Below are 14,605 nucleotides of genomic sequence, written 5' to 3' on the forward strand. Positions count from 1 at the left end.
TCTTTCTCCAGCCTCCCCCTTCTGTGAGAGCACGGCCCCAATCCCCACATTGCTAGCGTCAGTGTCCACCACAAAAGGTTGGTTGGGGTCAGGGTACGCCAGGACCGCGCTGCTGACGGGCAGCCTTTAACTGTTGGAAGGCGGCTGTGCAATCCTCCGTCCACCCAAACTGTTGGCCCTTACTCGTTAGTCGGTGCAAAGGGCTGGCAATGGTCGCAAAGTTTTTTACGAATCTTCGGTAGTAGGAGGCTAAACCCAAAAAGCTCCGCAGTTCAGTGATATTGGCTGGTGGGGCCAGTTGCTCACGGCAGTCACCTTCGGGGTCTGTAGCCACCCCACTCGCTGATTACGTGCCCTAGAAACTGAGTCTGTCGGGAGAAGATTGCATTTCTCAGGGTTTAACCGCAACCCGGCGCTACGAATGGCGGTCAGGACCTCCCTTAAATTGTGCACCGCCTGGTCAAAGTCTCTGGCATGAATCAGCAGGTCATCTAAATAGACCACACAACGGGTTCGGGGAATGTCTTTAGGACCCGCTCCATTAGTCTTTCAAGCGTGGCGGGCATTACAAAGTCCAAACGGCATTACCTTAAACTGCCACAGCCCTTGTCCGATGGTGAATGCAGTTTTGGGTCGGTCCTCTGCTGCCAGTTCTACCTGCCAATATCCACTGCGCAAGTCCAAAGTGCTGAACCAACGGGATCCAGCCACATAGTCCAATGCATCATCGATGCGAGGCAATGGGTAAGAGTCTTTTCGAGTGACTGCATTTAATTTACGAAAGTCCACACAAGGCGCCAACCCCGTTTTCTTCCGCACCATGACCATGGGTGCGGCCCAGGACTGTCAGAAGGCTCAATGATGTCGTTGGTTACCATCTCGCGAATCAATTCTTCGCAGCTTGGCGTTTTGCAAGAGGCAATCTGTGGGGGCGCAACCGAATGGGGGCGGCGTGGCCAGTGTCAATGTGGTGTTTGACTAACGAGGTTCTGGTGCAGTCCTCTTCTCGAGCCGCAAAAATGTCCACAAAGTCGTTCAATACTTTCTGGAGTTGCTCCTGCTGTGGCGTGCTCAGCTGTTCACCACTTCGATGGCCCAATTCTTCCACAGCAGCAACCGTCTCAGTGGATGGGTGGTCGTGTGAGGAAAACCGTTGGGGAGCACTGGTCTGAGCTGCAATACTCTCCTGGGGGTCTTCTTCAGTCCCTGCATCTTCCGAACAACGGTCGGGAGCCGGTGAGCCGTGGTGTCCAGGCAAATCCAAGCTAACAGCCCTTCCAGGATGATTCCAGCCCGATTGGAGCGACACAGTCTCATTACCTACGCGAGGATGGCCCTGGACACATCAACACATGCTCCCCAGTGGGCCAGCAAGTCTAACCCAATTATGCATTTGTCTTTAATGTCCCGAGCCAGAATTCGTGGCTGGTCTGGCTCGTCCCTACTACTACAGTCAATAGTTTCTTTCCGGGCATCTTTGTCCGTTCACCCGTAACCGTGCGCAGTTCGATGTTAGAAGGAGTCCAGTCTTTTGGAAGAGGACCAGCTGTTTCGGGCAACACTCCTCTCTGTAATAGACAAATAGTGGACCCCGTGTCCACTAAGGCACTGCATGGCCGTCCGTCTATAATGCAGTCTAGGTACAGTCCACCTGAAAACCCACAGCGCCCACTTTAGGGCAGTCATTGCGGAGGGATGATGATGGCTGGGCGACTGACCTCCACACCCTCAGGTTGGTCCCTTTCTACCACTCGCTCAACTGCTCGTTAGCGGCTTGGGCGTGATGATTGACGTGCCGGAGACCCAAGCTGTAGTACCTCTTCAGCCCGTTCAGCCTCCCGTAGTGCCTCACTCAAATGTCTGGGCGACAGCAGACAGACGTGCTGACGGAGACGCTCTGGTGTAAGGCCCCGCAGGAAAGCATGAACACTGAGTTCTTCCCTTGCTGCTGTCGAAAGTAGGGTAACCTTTCCGTATATAGACCCTGATGTCAGCTGCAAATGCTCCCACACTCTCACCTTCACGCCGATGTCGGTTTGTCAGCTCCTCCCTGTTGTGTTCCGCTGAGGTTCTCTGTCCAAACGACGGGTGAGAGCATCGGTGAGGGCCTGAAGATCACGACACTCCTCAGGCGGCAGGTCGATGAGTACCTGAAGTGCGGGACCCTCCAAGGCAAGGGCCAAGTGTGTTGCAGCTTCCTCGCAGCTCCAACCATTGTGAAGAGCAGCCAGATCCACTTGTGCAAGGTATGGCTCTAGGGGCGTCAACCCGCTGTATCGTGGCAGCTTAGCGGGTGACCGTGTGGGGAGGACCGGCCGACTGGTGATTTGGGGTGTCGTTGCGGCAGCTACAGGTTCATTCGGCCGTGCCTAGAAGATCGCAACACTGTCCGGGGAATACTGGCACCCTCAGGCCAGTTTGTCCTTTTCTCCGTGCAGTTCTGCTGATCAGGCGCTCCAACATAACGCTATTTTCCGAGATGGCACGCTCTATTTCTTCAAGACTCTGTTCCATGACGGCGTCTTCTTAACAGCCTGGTCTCCCACTTCTGACACCAATGTAGCGACCCGTGGAGGAGTCTTTTAAGATTTCGAGCCGAACTCTGCCGTGCACCTCTCGAAGCTGTCGGCTAGCGGCTTGCCAGCGTCATGCACGCAACTGCACCCAGCTCTTTAAGAAAGAGAACACTCGTGCCCCATACACCGCACGACTCCGAGTGTCTCGGTAGTTTGCTTAGATAACATCTTAGCAAATAAACAGCTCTGTCCTGTTGTATCTTTTTATTACAGAAGATAGTCAGAAACAAAAGCTCAACATTATTGCGGCCATTGCCAAGGTCAAGCACGAAGACACATTTCAATAAATTGGTACTTTTTACAAAATAAATAACCCCCGGACGGCGATAACCCAAACCCACCCAACCAATTAAATACAAACACACCATTATTTACAACACAAATGACAATACGTAAATTCCGACATACAATAAGCTTTTTATAAATTACCCATAATTTCCCCGCAAACTATTTACATAAATTACCCATGAGGCGTCACTCCGCCAGCGCTTGCTGCCGGGTTGTTACAATATGTTTACTGAACCCGTGTGTCTCATTTGTGGAGCTAATGTGGCTGTAATTACAGAATTTAATCTAAGACGGCACTATGAGACAAAACATCAGGGTAACCTGAATGCAATGCAGAAGATACAGAAAGCAGAAGAATTAAATAAGAATCTGACACTTCAGCGGACGTTTTTACCGTGCACAATCACAAAGTGATTTCAAGTGAAGCTGCTTTTATGGGAGACACAAATGCACCAGTTCACCTTGCCCCACTTTCCCTGTTGCCAAGTAATGTTAAACCAAGTCGTCACTACGGTGTTCCCAAATACGCACTTTGCTGATAAACTGAGCGCACTGAGTTTGCACGGCGCTTTGGTGACTTTGAAGAACAAAAAAAGTCCGTCTACATGCGGCTCGAACCTTGTGCATGTTTGGTAGCACATATCTGTGTGAGAAGCTCTTCTCAGTGATAAAGACTAACAAAACAGCACACAGGAGTCGCCTCACTGATGAGCACCTGCAATCCATCCTGAGAATCTCCACAACACAGAACCTCACACCAAACAGAAACGAACCTGTGGCCAAAAAAGATGCCAGGCGTCCAGCTCTAAAATGACTTATGAGCAAAGACAACTGAATGATTTGATTTGTTATTGCTGAAAAGAACACATTTTATTTATATTTCTAGGTTTTGTTATGCAGCATGTTCATATTTGAATTTGTATCATTTTGACAGGATATATTTTTATGGAGAGCAAAATCTTTTGGGATATTTAAAATCTAAGTTTATTTTTTATATAAAATTACATAAGAGTAAAGAAAATTTGAATGTTTGTTCTTTTAACGTTTACTTTATTTCTAACTTGTATAATTTAGACAGGATATATTTTTATGGAGAGCAAAATATTATAAGTTGTTTAATGTTTGAGTTGATTTATTCAGGAATAATATTACTGTCTGTTTTACCATTCCTACCAAAGATATTTCTGTTGACTAAATAAAAATTCCTTCTATTTAAAATTTAAATAGAACTTGAACAAATACGATAGTTCATAATATCCACGCAGACTTGCACGTAAGAGCGGGAGTCATCCGTTTTAACAAGCAGCGTATTGCACTGATACGAAATAGCTGTGTGTGTATATATGTAGATATGTATGTATATGTATATATATATGTTTATATATGTGTGTGTGTGTGTAAATATATATATGTATTTGTGTGTATATATGTGTGTGTATGTATGTATGTGTGTATGTATATGTATGTGTATATATATGTTTATGTGTGTGTGTGTAAATATATATATATATATATATATATATGACAACAACACTCATCACTCACAACAGTGACAGAACAATTACATTGACAATCATGTTACGTTATTTTCAAAATGTTTCCTTTTCTTTTTCATTGCTTCTTTAACACACTCCTTCTCCGCTGCGAGCGCGGGTATTTTGCTAGTATATATATATAACTAGCAGAATACCTACGCTTCGCAGCGGAGAAGTAGTGTGTTAAAGAAGGCAACGAAAAGAAAAGGAAAATAATGTATGATTGTTAATGTAATAGTTTTGTCATTGATATGAGTGTTGTTCTCATATCTATATATATATATATATATCTACAGTATCTATATATATATATATGTTGTTCTCATATCTATCTATATATATATATCTCTATCTATCTATATATATATATATATATACTCAGCAGCGAGAAGTAGTGTGTTAAAGAAGGAAAGAGAAAGAAAAGGAAACATTTTGAAAATAACGTAACATGATTGTCAATGTAATTGTTTTGTCACTGTTATGAGTGTCGCTGTGATATATATATATATATATAGCAAAATACCAGCGCTTCGCAGCGATGTCATGTGTTTAAGAAGTTATGAAAAGAAAAGGAAACATTTTAAAAATAATGTAACATGATTGTCAAAGTAATTGTTTTGTGTATTTGGCGGCAGCGCACAAAGTTGTTTTCGTAGCTGCATCAGAAAATGTACCACGACGTCTGACACGCCTCCTTTTACTGTTTTCTCAAAGCTTGGATTGCTGCTGTCATATATAAACACACACACACACACACACACACACACATACATATATATATATATATATATATACACATATATATACACATACATATCTACATATCTATATATACATATCTACATATACACATATATATATACATACCTATCACATCATATATACACACACATACATACATACACACACACAAATTATATATATGTGTGTATGTATGTATGTATGTGTGTGTGTGTGTGTATATATATATATATATATATATATATATACACATACATACATATATATACACATATATATACTTGTGTGTATGTTTGTATGTGTCTATATGTGTGTGTATAGCTTTGGTCACTGAGTGCAAGGGAAAAATAATAAAATATAGTCTATAAGTTATTAAACAGTAAAACATTAACGTTTTAAGAAGTACAGGTACATTGAGCCCTACTGGAGTGGTTTCAGGTAAACTACATTTTAAAGACTGTGTAACACAACAGGTAAGTAACTAACAGCAGCTAAAATATATATGGATCATCTCTCGGTAGTAGATCCCTTTTGAAAGGCGCTACACGACGGCTGTGGTATAGAAATTACATTTTCTATGTGAACGTTCAAATTTGTGCCTCTGGTAATGTGCCTTACTGGCATTTAAAGAAAATTAGTTTTGTGTCCTCTGCACTGTTAAGAGAGAAAGGCTTTGGTTTGGGATAAAAGGTGTAAAGAAAGGAAAGTTGCCTTTTTCTTTTATATAGTATAGAGAGATGTGTTCGCTGACGTTATGATCGCCTTTTGGGGACAGTCGCGGTGGGTCTTGTGTAGACTGGTGAGACGTCCCTGCCATTAATCAGCTGTGATGGCACTGTCAGTCCTCCACTCGTGTGCGTGTCTTCATAATCCGAGGTGATGACCTCATAATCGTATCGTGCAAAAGAAAGTGTGAATCGCCTTAATATTATTTTTCCGTGGTGTAGAAAAGGGGTCCCGTGTTTGCACTTGTCTGGGCTATAGCGCAGGGGAGGATAAAAATTAAAAGTGCTCACTTTGACTTAAGGCAGAAGCGCAGTCAGCGTCAAAGGCCGGCACAGCTATTCACGCGCTGGCTGCTCGACTTTGCTGGGCAGGAGACCACAGTTTTGCAGACCGTTCATGATATCAAAAGTCTCAGCGCTCTTTGGAGGTCATTCATATATTATATGATATATATGTATATATATATATATATATATATCAAAATACGCCTGCAGCGAGAAGTAGTGTGTTAAAGAAGTAATGAAAAGAAAAGGAAACATTTTAATAATAACGTAACATGATTGACATTGTCATGAGTGTTGCTGTCATATATATGCCTGCCTAAATAAGTCACCCTCGCTTTGCTTTTACTTTATTTACCGTTCATTTAATCATGGCTATTGGCGGAAAAATTATAAAATGGAAGGAGGATGGCTTTACCAAAACAATTATTGATGGCGAATCGATTATTCATAAAGCTTGAATTGGTGATGTTTTTCTGTGTTAACCTCATATTTTTTCAGACTTCTTCTCAAACTAAGGTGGTGCGAGGGTAAAATGAATCGGGATGCTGATCAATGTAATCGTGTACCAGGAAATCATGCATTGACAAAAGCTCCCCTGTGCTTGTAATGCAAAGTGTGATTAAATGCATTATTTTTAACGTTATGGAGCACATGCATCGAAGCTTCTCAGCTGTGCTTGTGCTAAGAAAAGGAAAGATTTTAAAAATAACGTAACACGATTGTCAATGTGACCTTTTGTAAGTAGTGCCTGGAGGATTCAGTGTGGAGAAACTATAGAGACAGAGTGTGTATTAACTTGTGGATTTTTCTGTGAGTATTTGGTGGCAGTCTGACGAAGTTGCTTCGGATGACGACGTTAGCCGTGAGCTCAGCTCAGAGCGAAATTAGATGAATGGGAGGGGAGATGATGACGTGACTCCCCACCGCCTTTAACTGTCAATCCCCACAAACACAGTCTCTGAATTTGCATAAGCACACCCCTTCACCTACAATTTTAACTTAGTTACAAAGTGATCAAAACTCTCGCTTATATCCTGCGTCCTCTCATTAAACTTGTATCCCGCATTACCTGTGGGCATGTGAAACGCCAGCGTAGCCTGTCTATGAACGTAATTTAAAGTTTAGGTTTACACCTTTCTTTCTTTCCGAGGCAGCAACACTCATGAATATGGTAGTATATGTCACTCGCTCGCTTCTTATTGTTTTTCGCTGCCTTCTCAATTATATAATGCATGTTTTCTTAAGCGCTTTTTGGAGGTCTTCCTGGTTTTCTACGCACTGCGTTGACAGTCAGTTCACGTGATTACGTGGGAGGCGTGATGATGTCACACGAAACTCAGCCCCCACGTCATTCCAGCTCAACTCCATTACAGTTAATGGAGAAAAATACCTTCCAGTTATGACCATTAGGCATAGAATTTCGAAATGAAACCTGCCCAACTTTTGTAAGTAAGCTGTAAGGAATGAGCCTGCCAAATTTCAGCCTTCTACCTACACGGGAAGTTGGAGAATTAGTGATGAGTCAGTGAGTGAGTGAGTGAGTGAGTGAGTGAGTGAGTGAGTGAGTGAGGGCTTTGCCTTTTATTAGTATAGATTCACTAAGGCAAGATACCCATGGATAGCACGCCGGAAGGGGCGTGGATTCACTAAGTCGCCGACAAGTAAGGCACCTATGGCGCACGCAGGGAGGAGCCACAGCCACCAACTCCAAGACCATTGGATACGACGACAACTCGCAGAGCCACGCCCACCAACTCAGGCGCGACGACACAGAAAGAACGGCGTCATTTATATTCGTCTGTCGTAGAGGCCTCATGTACCTCCGAGCCACGTTGACTGTTCATAGAGGCATGTTTCTCACGGAGGTGAGTCGCCATATGCAGCGTGTAAAACAGTTTGCGAGAGGTATCCCATGGGATCCTTAAAACAATCCTTTACAACTGAGGTTAAAACACAATGAAGTGAGCAGTCTTTAAAAACCGAGTTTTCAGTTACGACGCACAAACCGCGTGCACCATAGCAAACTGTTTAACACGCTACATACAGTAATTCGCATCCGCAACAAACATGCGTCTTCTTCACTCACGGACAATTATATGTTGCTCTCTCCAGAGTTCCATCTTTTCATTCACTTTCTGTTGTATCCTCAAACCCTCCCTTTTTAGACAACTGTGTCTTTCCAGAAGTGTTCAACCATCGATAAATAATTATGCGGCGTTTCTTATGCCACGGGTTCACTATTGTGTTGTATTTTGCTCTCTCCAGAGTTCCATCTTTTCATTCACTTACTGTTGTATTCTCACACCAACCCGTTTTAGACAACCGTGTCTTTCCAAAAGTGTTTAGCATTCAATAAATAATTATGCGTGAGATTGAGCGTGTGTCTACCCGGCGCAGAGAGGCGTGGGTAAGCCGTTGAACCCCATTCGGGCTGCAAACCGTGGAATTCCTACTAAGTGCAACTCATACGCTCCCACTGGTTGCGTCCCTACCCTTTGTGCACACCCACCTCGCTATTACTGTGGTCGGGTGTCTTGGTGGATTATACGAGGTGTGGCAGAAAAGTAATGAGACTGGCAAAACTGCAAGTGATCTGGCAACGCTGCGCTGTTGTCCTTAATAGAGCACGTGTATCAGTACCCTCCCATAGCTCAGTGCGAGTTTCAACTCCTTCCGTTAACTACGTGATTTTTGTGACTGCTATTAGTGAAGTTGTGTTTTGGTTGTGCGTCACGCAAAATGGAACAGCGGAATTTGGAGCAACGTTGTGCCATTAAACGGCAAGTGTGACGTTTGAAAAGTTAAAACAGGCCTATGGGGAACATTCTTTATCCCGAGCTCAAGTTTTTCGCTGGCACAAATCATTTTTGGGAGACAGAAAACACGTTGAAGATGAACACCGTTCAGGGAGGACTTCAACTTCGAAAACCAATGAAAACATCGAACGTGTGAACACTCTTGTGAGATCAGACCGTCTAACATTAAGAATGTTGAGTGGACAATTAAATTTGAACAGATTTACCGTTCATCAAATTTTGACTGAACATTTGCACATGCGAAAGGTCTGTGCCAAAATGGTGCCGAAAAACTGCCCTCTCCATAACAGAATTTCTGAACTCAAAAGGCATTCCTGTGGTTCCCCAGCCCCCTTATTCACCTGACCTCAGTCCGTGTGACTTTTTCCTAAACTGAAAAATGTCCTCAAAGGTCGTCATTTCGAGACTTTAGAAAACATCCAAAAGAGTGTAACGGACATGCTGAAGACCGTACCGGTTGAAGACTTCCAGCGCTGCAACCAACAGTGGGAACAACGTCTCCATCGGTGTGTAGCTGCCCAAGGAACTACTTTGAAGGGATAACATTGATGTTTGAAAAAAATAAAAACTTTGGTTAATAAAAAATCAGTCTCATTACTTTTCTGCCACATCTCGTATATAGAAAAGCAGCCAACGACTCAAGTGACAAGTTGGAGTGGGCACATGACACATGCACATGAGTGGGCAGTACATACTGCACGAGAATTCAGCAGACTAGCATGACGGAAGGAGCTGAATGGACGTCCTTCTCCTCTCCTCCCGTTCTGCTCCACACTCCGCGCCGTGCACCCCCATCCCGCCGTCTGGCAAGAGAAGGCGCGATTGCGGTCCACCAGTTTTCAGTCACGGACGATTGTGTGTTGGTCTGTTCCGTGCATTGTTACAATGTTGCTTTTCTTGCTGATTTATTACATTACCGATTTTTCAAATGTTAATTTTCTCCCTGTGTTTAAAAATCATTAAAAAACGGCCTGATTATGCGGCGTATGGTACGCCGCGGGTTGGCTAGTTGACTTTAATTAGATATATGAAGTAAACATCCCATTTAGTTCATTTAGTCAATGTGGCAACATGTGTCACTATAACAAGGATGAATGTACTTATTTCACATTTTCAAAGTCAAAAATAACATTGATAGTATCATTCCAGGGTCAAGACATTTTTGAAGACCCAGACAATAAATAAATAAATAAATAAATAAATAAATAAATAAATAAATCGGTTCCCAAATATAGAAGTTAGCTTTGTCTTCACCTAAAGCCTGAAGACTAGGTGGAAAGTTCAGTTGGTCACGTGTGTACGGTCGCTTCCCCAATAGATTTATCCTGAGCGTGCAGAGAAATCAATGTCACAGGATCGGCCATACATCACAACTGAACGTTGACACTGCACAAAATTATTTTTTCCATGTTATGTGTTTCTTCAAGCTCAGTGCTTAATCCATACTGTATGTTGAGCATCCTACTGCATCTTAAGTAAATCTGAAAAAGTTATTTTATTGAGTAGAAGACATTGATTCTCGTTAAACAATACTTGTTAAGTTAAAGAGTCATTTTGTGGACGAGTACACTTACATTCTATTTCATGTTTCCTTGTTCATGAGATCTCGCTAAGTAAATAAAAGAACACACTACTTGCACCAAACTGCTTGCAAGTTAAAAAAAAAATCACGTACTAATAAGTGGCTTTTTTCCACACTTCTTTAGTAAAGTTTACTGACAGCTCTCGAAGTTTGAGCACCCCTCTAAAACCAAGATACCACCTAATCCAGTTGTGACCAGATTTAACCATCCTCGATTGAACGGCGACTGCTAAAAAAGAGGAAAACGCGACTGTATGTGGACGATCAGGCCGACTTGTGAGACTGAGCATGCGTTAAATCAAAAATCGGGAGTGGTCTTCTCTGACCTTCTCTTATACTTATATATGGTGAAGGATATTCGAGGAGTAAACCAGAAGACCAGTGGTCCCCAACCTTTTTGACACGAAAAGAAGCAAATTTTTCCAGGGACCGGTGGTGGGGGTGGGGTTTGGGTTTTTTTTTAGGGGCGGGTTCGTAGGGCAGTTTTATACACAATTTCCATTACATTTCTATTATTATTATTAGGTTTAAATAGCGTAATAGAAATTATACAGCTTACCATAATGCAGAATCAATGGGAGCCCTGAGCTTGTTTTCCTGCACCCATAAGATCCCATCTGGGTACAATGGAAGACAGTGACACGCGAATGTGTTTCTTATGTTCAGTCTACTCTGTAATCTCGTTTTGGTTGCTGTCACTGCAGAAAACGCTGCCTCACAAAGACAGGATGTTGGAAATGGAAGCAGCTTCAATAGTTTCTTTAGTGTTAACTTTAATCTCCTCTTGCCTACAAGTTATGCTGACGAGACTTTTTCTCAGCATTTCCTTGGGATAATACACTTTCATGGTGCGAATGATACCCAAATCCAATGGCTGAAGCACTGAAGTGCAACTGGGCGGGTGGAATTCAACGCGAACATTATCTGAATGTGGAAGTATGTTGTGGGCAGCACAGTTATCAATCTGTATCCGAATAATAATCATCTTCTTCTTCATATTGTGAGGTTTCTGCACTCTTTTGGGAAATGGGAATGTCACACTGAAGTGCATCCCGAAGCGCGATTGCAGCATCTGTGTAAGATTGTTTGTCCATTGCAGATGTTCTAACGAAACATCCTACCCATCGAAATGATCTACTGTACTCACTGATACTACGCATGCGCAGACCAAAATTACGCAACTTAGCCTTACTACATTAATGCATTTATTACTATTTACTGCATAGGTATTTATTGTCAACATTTTATAAGTTGTATATTTTGCATGTGTGACTTTTAATCTTGTACAGGCCATTGTATCCATGCACGAGTAATGACCGTCTTATGAAATCTTTGCATCAGGCTGTGTCTATCGGGCATTAAATGATGCATATATAATAAATTGAGAAATGTTAACATTTCCATAAATTTGATAGACGACTTCTAAATACAACATGTTAAATGATGACATGGTATAACGTTATAAGTTTAATGTTACGACTTACAATAAACTACGGTAGGATACTTCGACAAAGTAGGACAAATCATCAGAACACCGGGGCAGGGAAACAGCAGGCTCACAGCGTGTTGTCCCGTTGACAGAGGTCCCAAGAGAGTTTAAAAACCACATATTTTCTTGAATGAGTGCCGCATTAATAGGAATGTTTATTGAAGGAGCATCACTGAACCACATAAAAACGGCTTTTTCGCCGTCCTCAGATGCAGCAGTTCGTATACGTTTGCAACCCGAGATTGTTCTTCTTTTTTACATACAGTATAACAAAGACATATGCATTGCATTTGTCATTCCAACAGATTGCACGTCACAAACATTAACACTGTTATCGTTTTTTCGTGTCTCCCGTTTCTATAGAAGGGTGACAATGAGTTCAATTCCAATGGATGTTTTTCAAATGTTGACGAGCAATAAGCAAAATGTATCACTGAAAACCAAAGAAAACAGAAACAGCAAAAAAAAAAAAAACAGTACAAGGAAAGTTCGGAAAAAAGAACATTTTTGTTTTACAATATTTCGGTTTGGGGATCGTTGTGCAAATGTGTACAACTGAGCTGCGACCACAGAACTAACTGCTCTGTGGATGATTCATTCAAGCATTTCAAGGTCACTTCGTTGTAATGAAAGTATCTGCTGCTGAATGTACTTCGTAGTAACGAGATTTCTGTGGACTCGTGTCATATGGGGACACTGTCAGAAACATAAAAATACTTCGTTGTAATACTCGCTCATCTCAGTCTCTCTCCCCTCTCTGCGCCGCTGCAAAGCCCGGCCCGCCTAGCGTTCTGAAAAGTATCCTCAGTGAAGGGGGCAGCCTTTTTGCTGCAGCCCCTCACTGAGTGAGTCTCGCGGCCCGGCTGTCAGACGGCGCCACGGACCGGGGGTTGGGGACCCCTGCACAAGACAATGATTATATTTTTACATTGTGTACATTAAAGAACCGTCAACAGCAAATCCAATCTAATTAATAATCTATTAAACAATTATTAATACACGAGGGACGGTCAAAAAGTTTCCGCACTTTTATATTTTCGTTGGAAACGGTGAAGGCGGGAGGAGTAGTATTTGGGCATTAAAAAGTTGGTACGACACTGGGAAAATTGCATCGCAATCAAAGATGACTATGTAGAAAAGTGATGTCATTTGTTTTTGAAATTCTTAACAGAGTAAAAAAAAATGCGGAAACTTTTTGAACATCGATCCATCCATTTTCTAACCCGCTGAATCCGAATACAGGGTCACGGGGGTCTGCTGGAGCCAATCCCAGCCAACACAGGGCAGGAACCAATCCAGGGCAGGGTGCCAACCCACCGCAGGACACACACACCCCAAGCGCCAATTTAGAATAGCCAATCTACCTAACCAGCATGTCTTTGGATTGCGGGAGGAAACCGGAGCGCCCGGAGGAAACCCACGCAGACACGGGGATAACATGCAAACTCCACGCAGGGAGAACCCGGGAAACGAACCCGGGTCTCCTAACTGCGAGGCAGCAGCGCTACCACTGCCTTTTTACCCCATTTTGAACGTCCCTAGTAAAATTAAAGTTGAATAAATTGGACTATGCAGCTGCATGAATAAAAGGTAAAATACCACTTCTGGTTAACGGAAATAGCCCAAAAGTTGATAGAAATCTACGATTTGTACCTAATACTTGTATGCAAAATTTGGTTGACCTAAATGAATGCGTACTCAAGTCATTGTGTTTACACACACAGTCATAATTCGAAAAATTATATTTTCGGACTCGGAATTGAATTTAAATTTTTGGAGGATTCCAGTAATTTCCCTATACTTCGTATACAAGAAAGTCTGGGGGGTCTAAAATTTCGAGATTTATGAAAATCGCGACATCGACTTTTTGGACGATTACAATACTTTCCCAATACTTGATATACGAGAAAGTAAAAAAGGCAAAACGGTGCACAAAGGAGCTCGAAAGCAATACCGCCTTGATGCGCCTGCGCAAAATAACAAAACGCGGGCACTGGAAGCTGTTACTTTCACAACACCCGAAATACTCCTGAATGTTACGTCATGCGTCCATTTTGTCAGTGGTCAGTGTTGTATTATTTCTTTTGTAATGAAAAAGATAAGGCAACCTTGTCTTTTTTTAAGGATGCTGTCACCATCTGCACTCTGGGTATCGGAACGGCGTTTGGCGAGTCCATTCTGGATAACACGCCTCGCCACGCCACCATCGTCACCCGGGAGTTCAGCGAGCTGCTGCGCATCGAACAGAAGGAGTTCAAGTTGCTGTGGGAGGTAAGACGCGAAAATCTCGTATTTCCTTCGTCGCAATCAACTTTAAAATGTGCATTTGATTTTGAACTTGAACTTTTTTATTGCCAGGCAACATAGCTGCTAGGGATTTCTTTTGGTGTTTCATCTTTACATATAACTTAAGTAAATGCAATTAAACAACACAAAATTCAATACATGACACCATCATGTTATATATAGTGAAAATATATTACACAAAGCACTGATATATAAAACAATGCAGTAAGGTAGAACTGCACCTGCACAGTATTATATCAGGTAAGTTTACTTTATAAATAC

General features: G+C 42.4%; 1 protein-coding gene across 1 annotated transcript in view; it reads left to right on the top strand.

Moving 5' to 3' along the window:
- rapgef4a (Rap guanine nucleotide exchange factor 4a) overlaps positions 1 to 14,605 on the top strand; it is a 322,559-nt gene that overhangs the window by 96,645 nt on the left and 211,309 nt on the right. Inside the window, exon 4 of the mRNA XM_039755097.1 lies at positions 14,162 to 14,308. Coding sequence (XP_039611031.1) covers positions 14,162 to 14,308 — 147 coding nt within the window. The remainder of the gene's footprint in view (positions 1 to 14,161; positions 14,309 to 14,605) is intronic.

The sequence above is a fragment of the Polypterus senegalus genome, chromosome 6, assembly GCF_016835505.1.
Source record: "Polypterus senegalus isolate Bchr_013 chromosome 6, ASM1683550v1, whole genome shotgun sequence".
NCBI lineage: Eukaryota > Metazoa > Chordata > Cladistia > Polypteriformes > Polypteridae > Polypterus > Polypterus senegalus.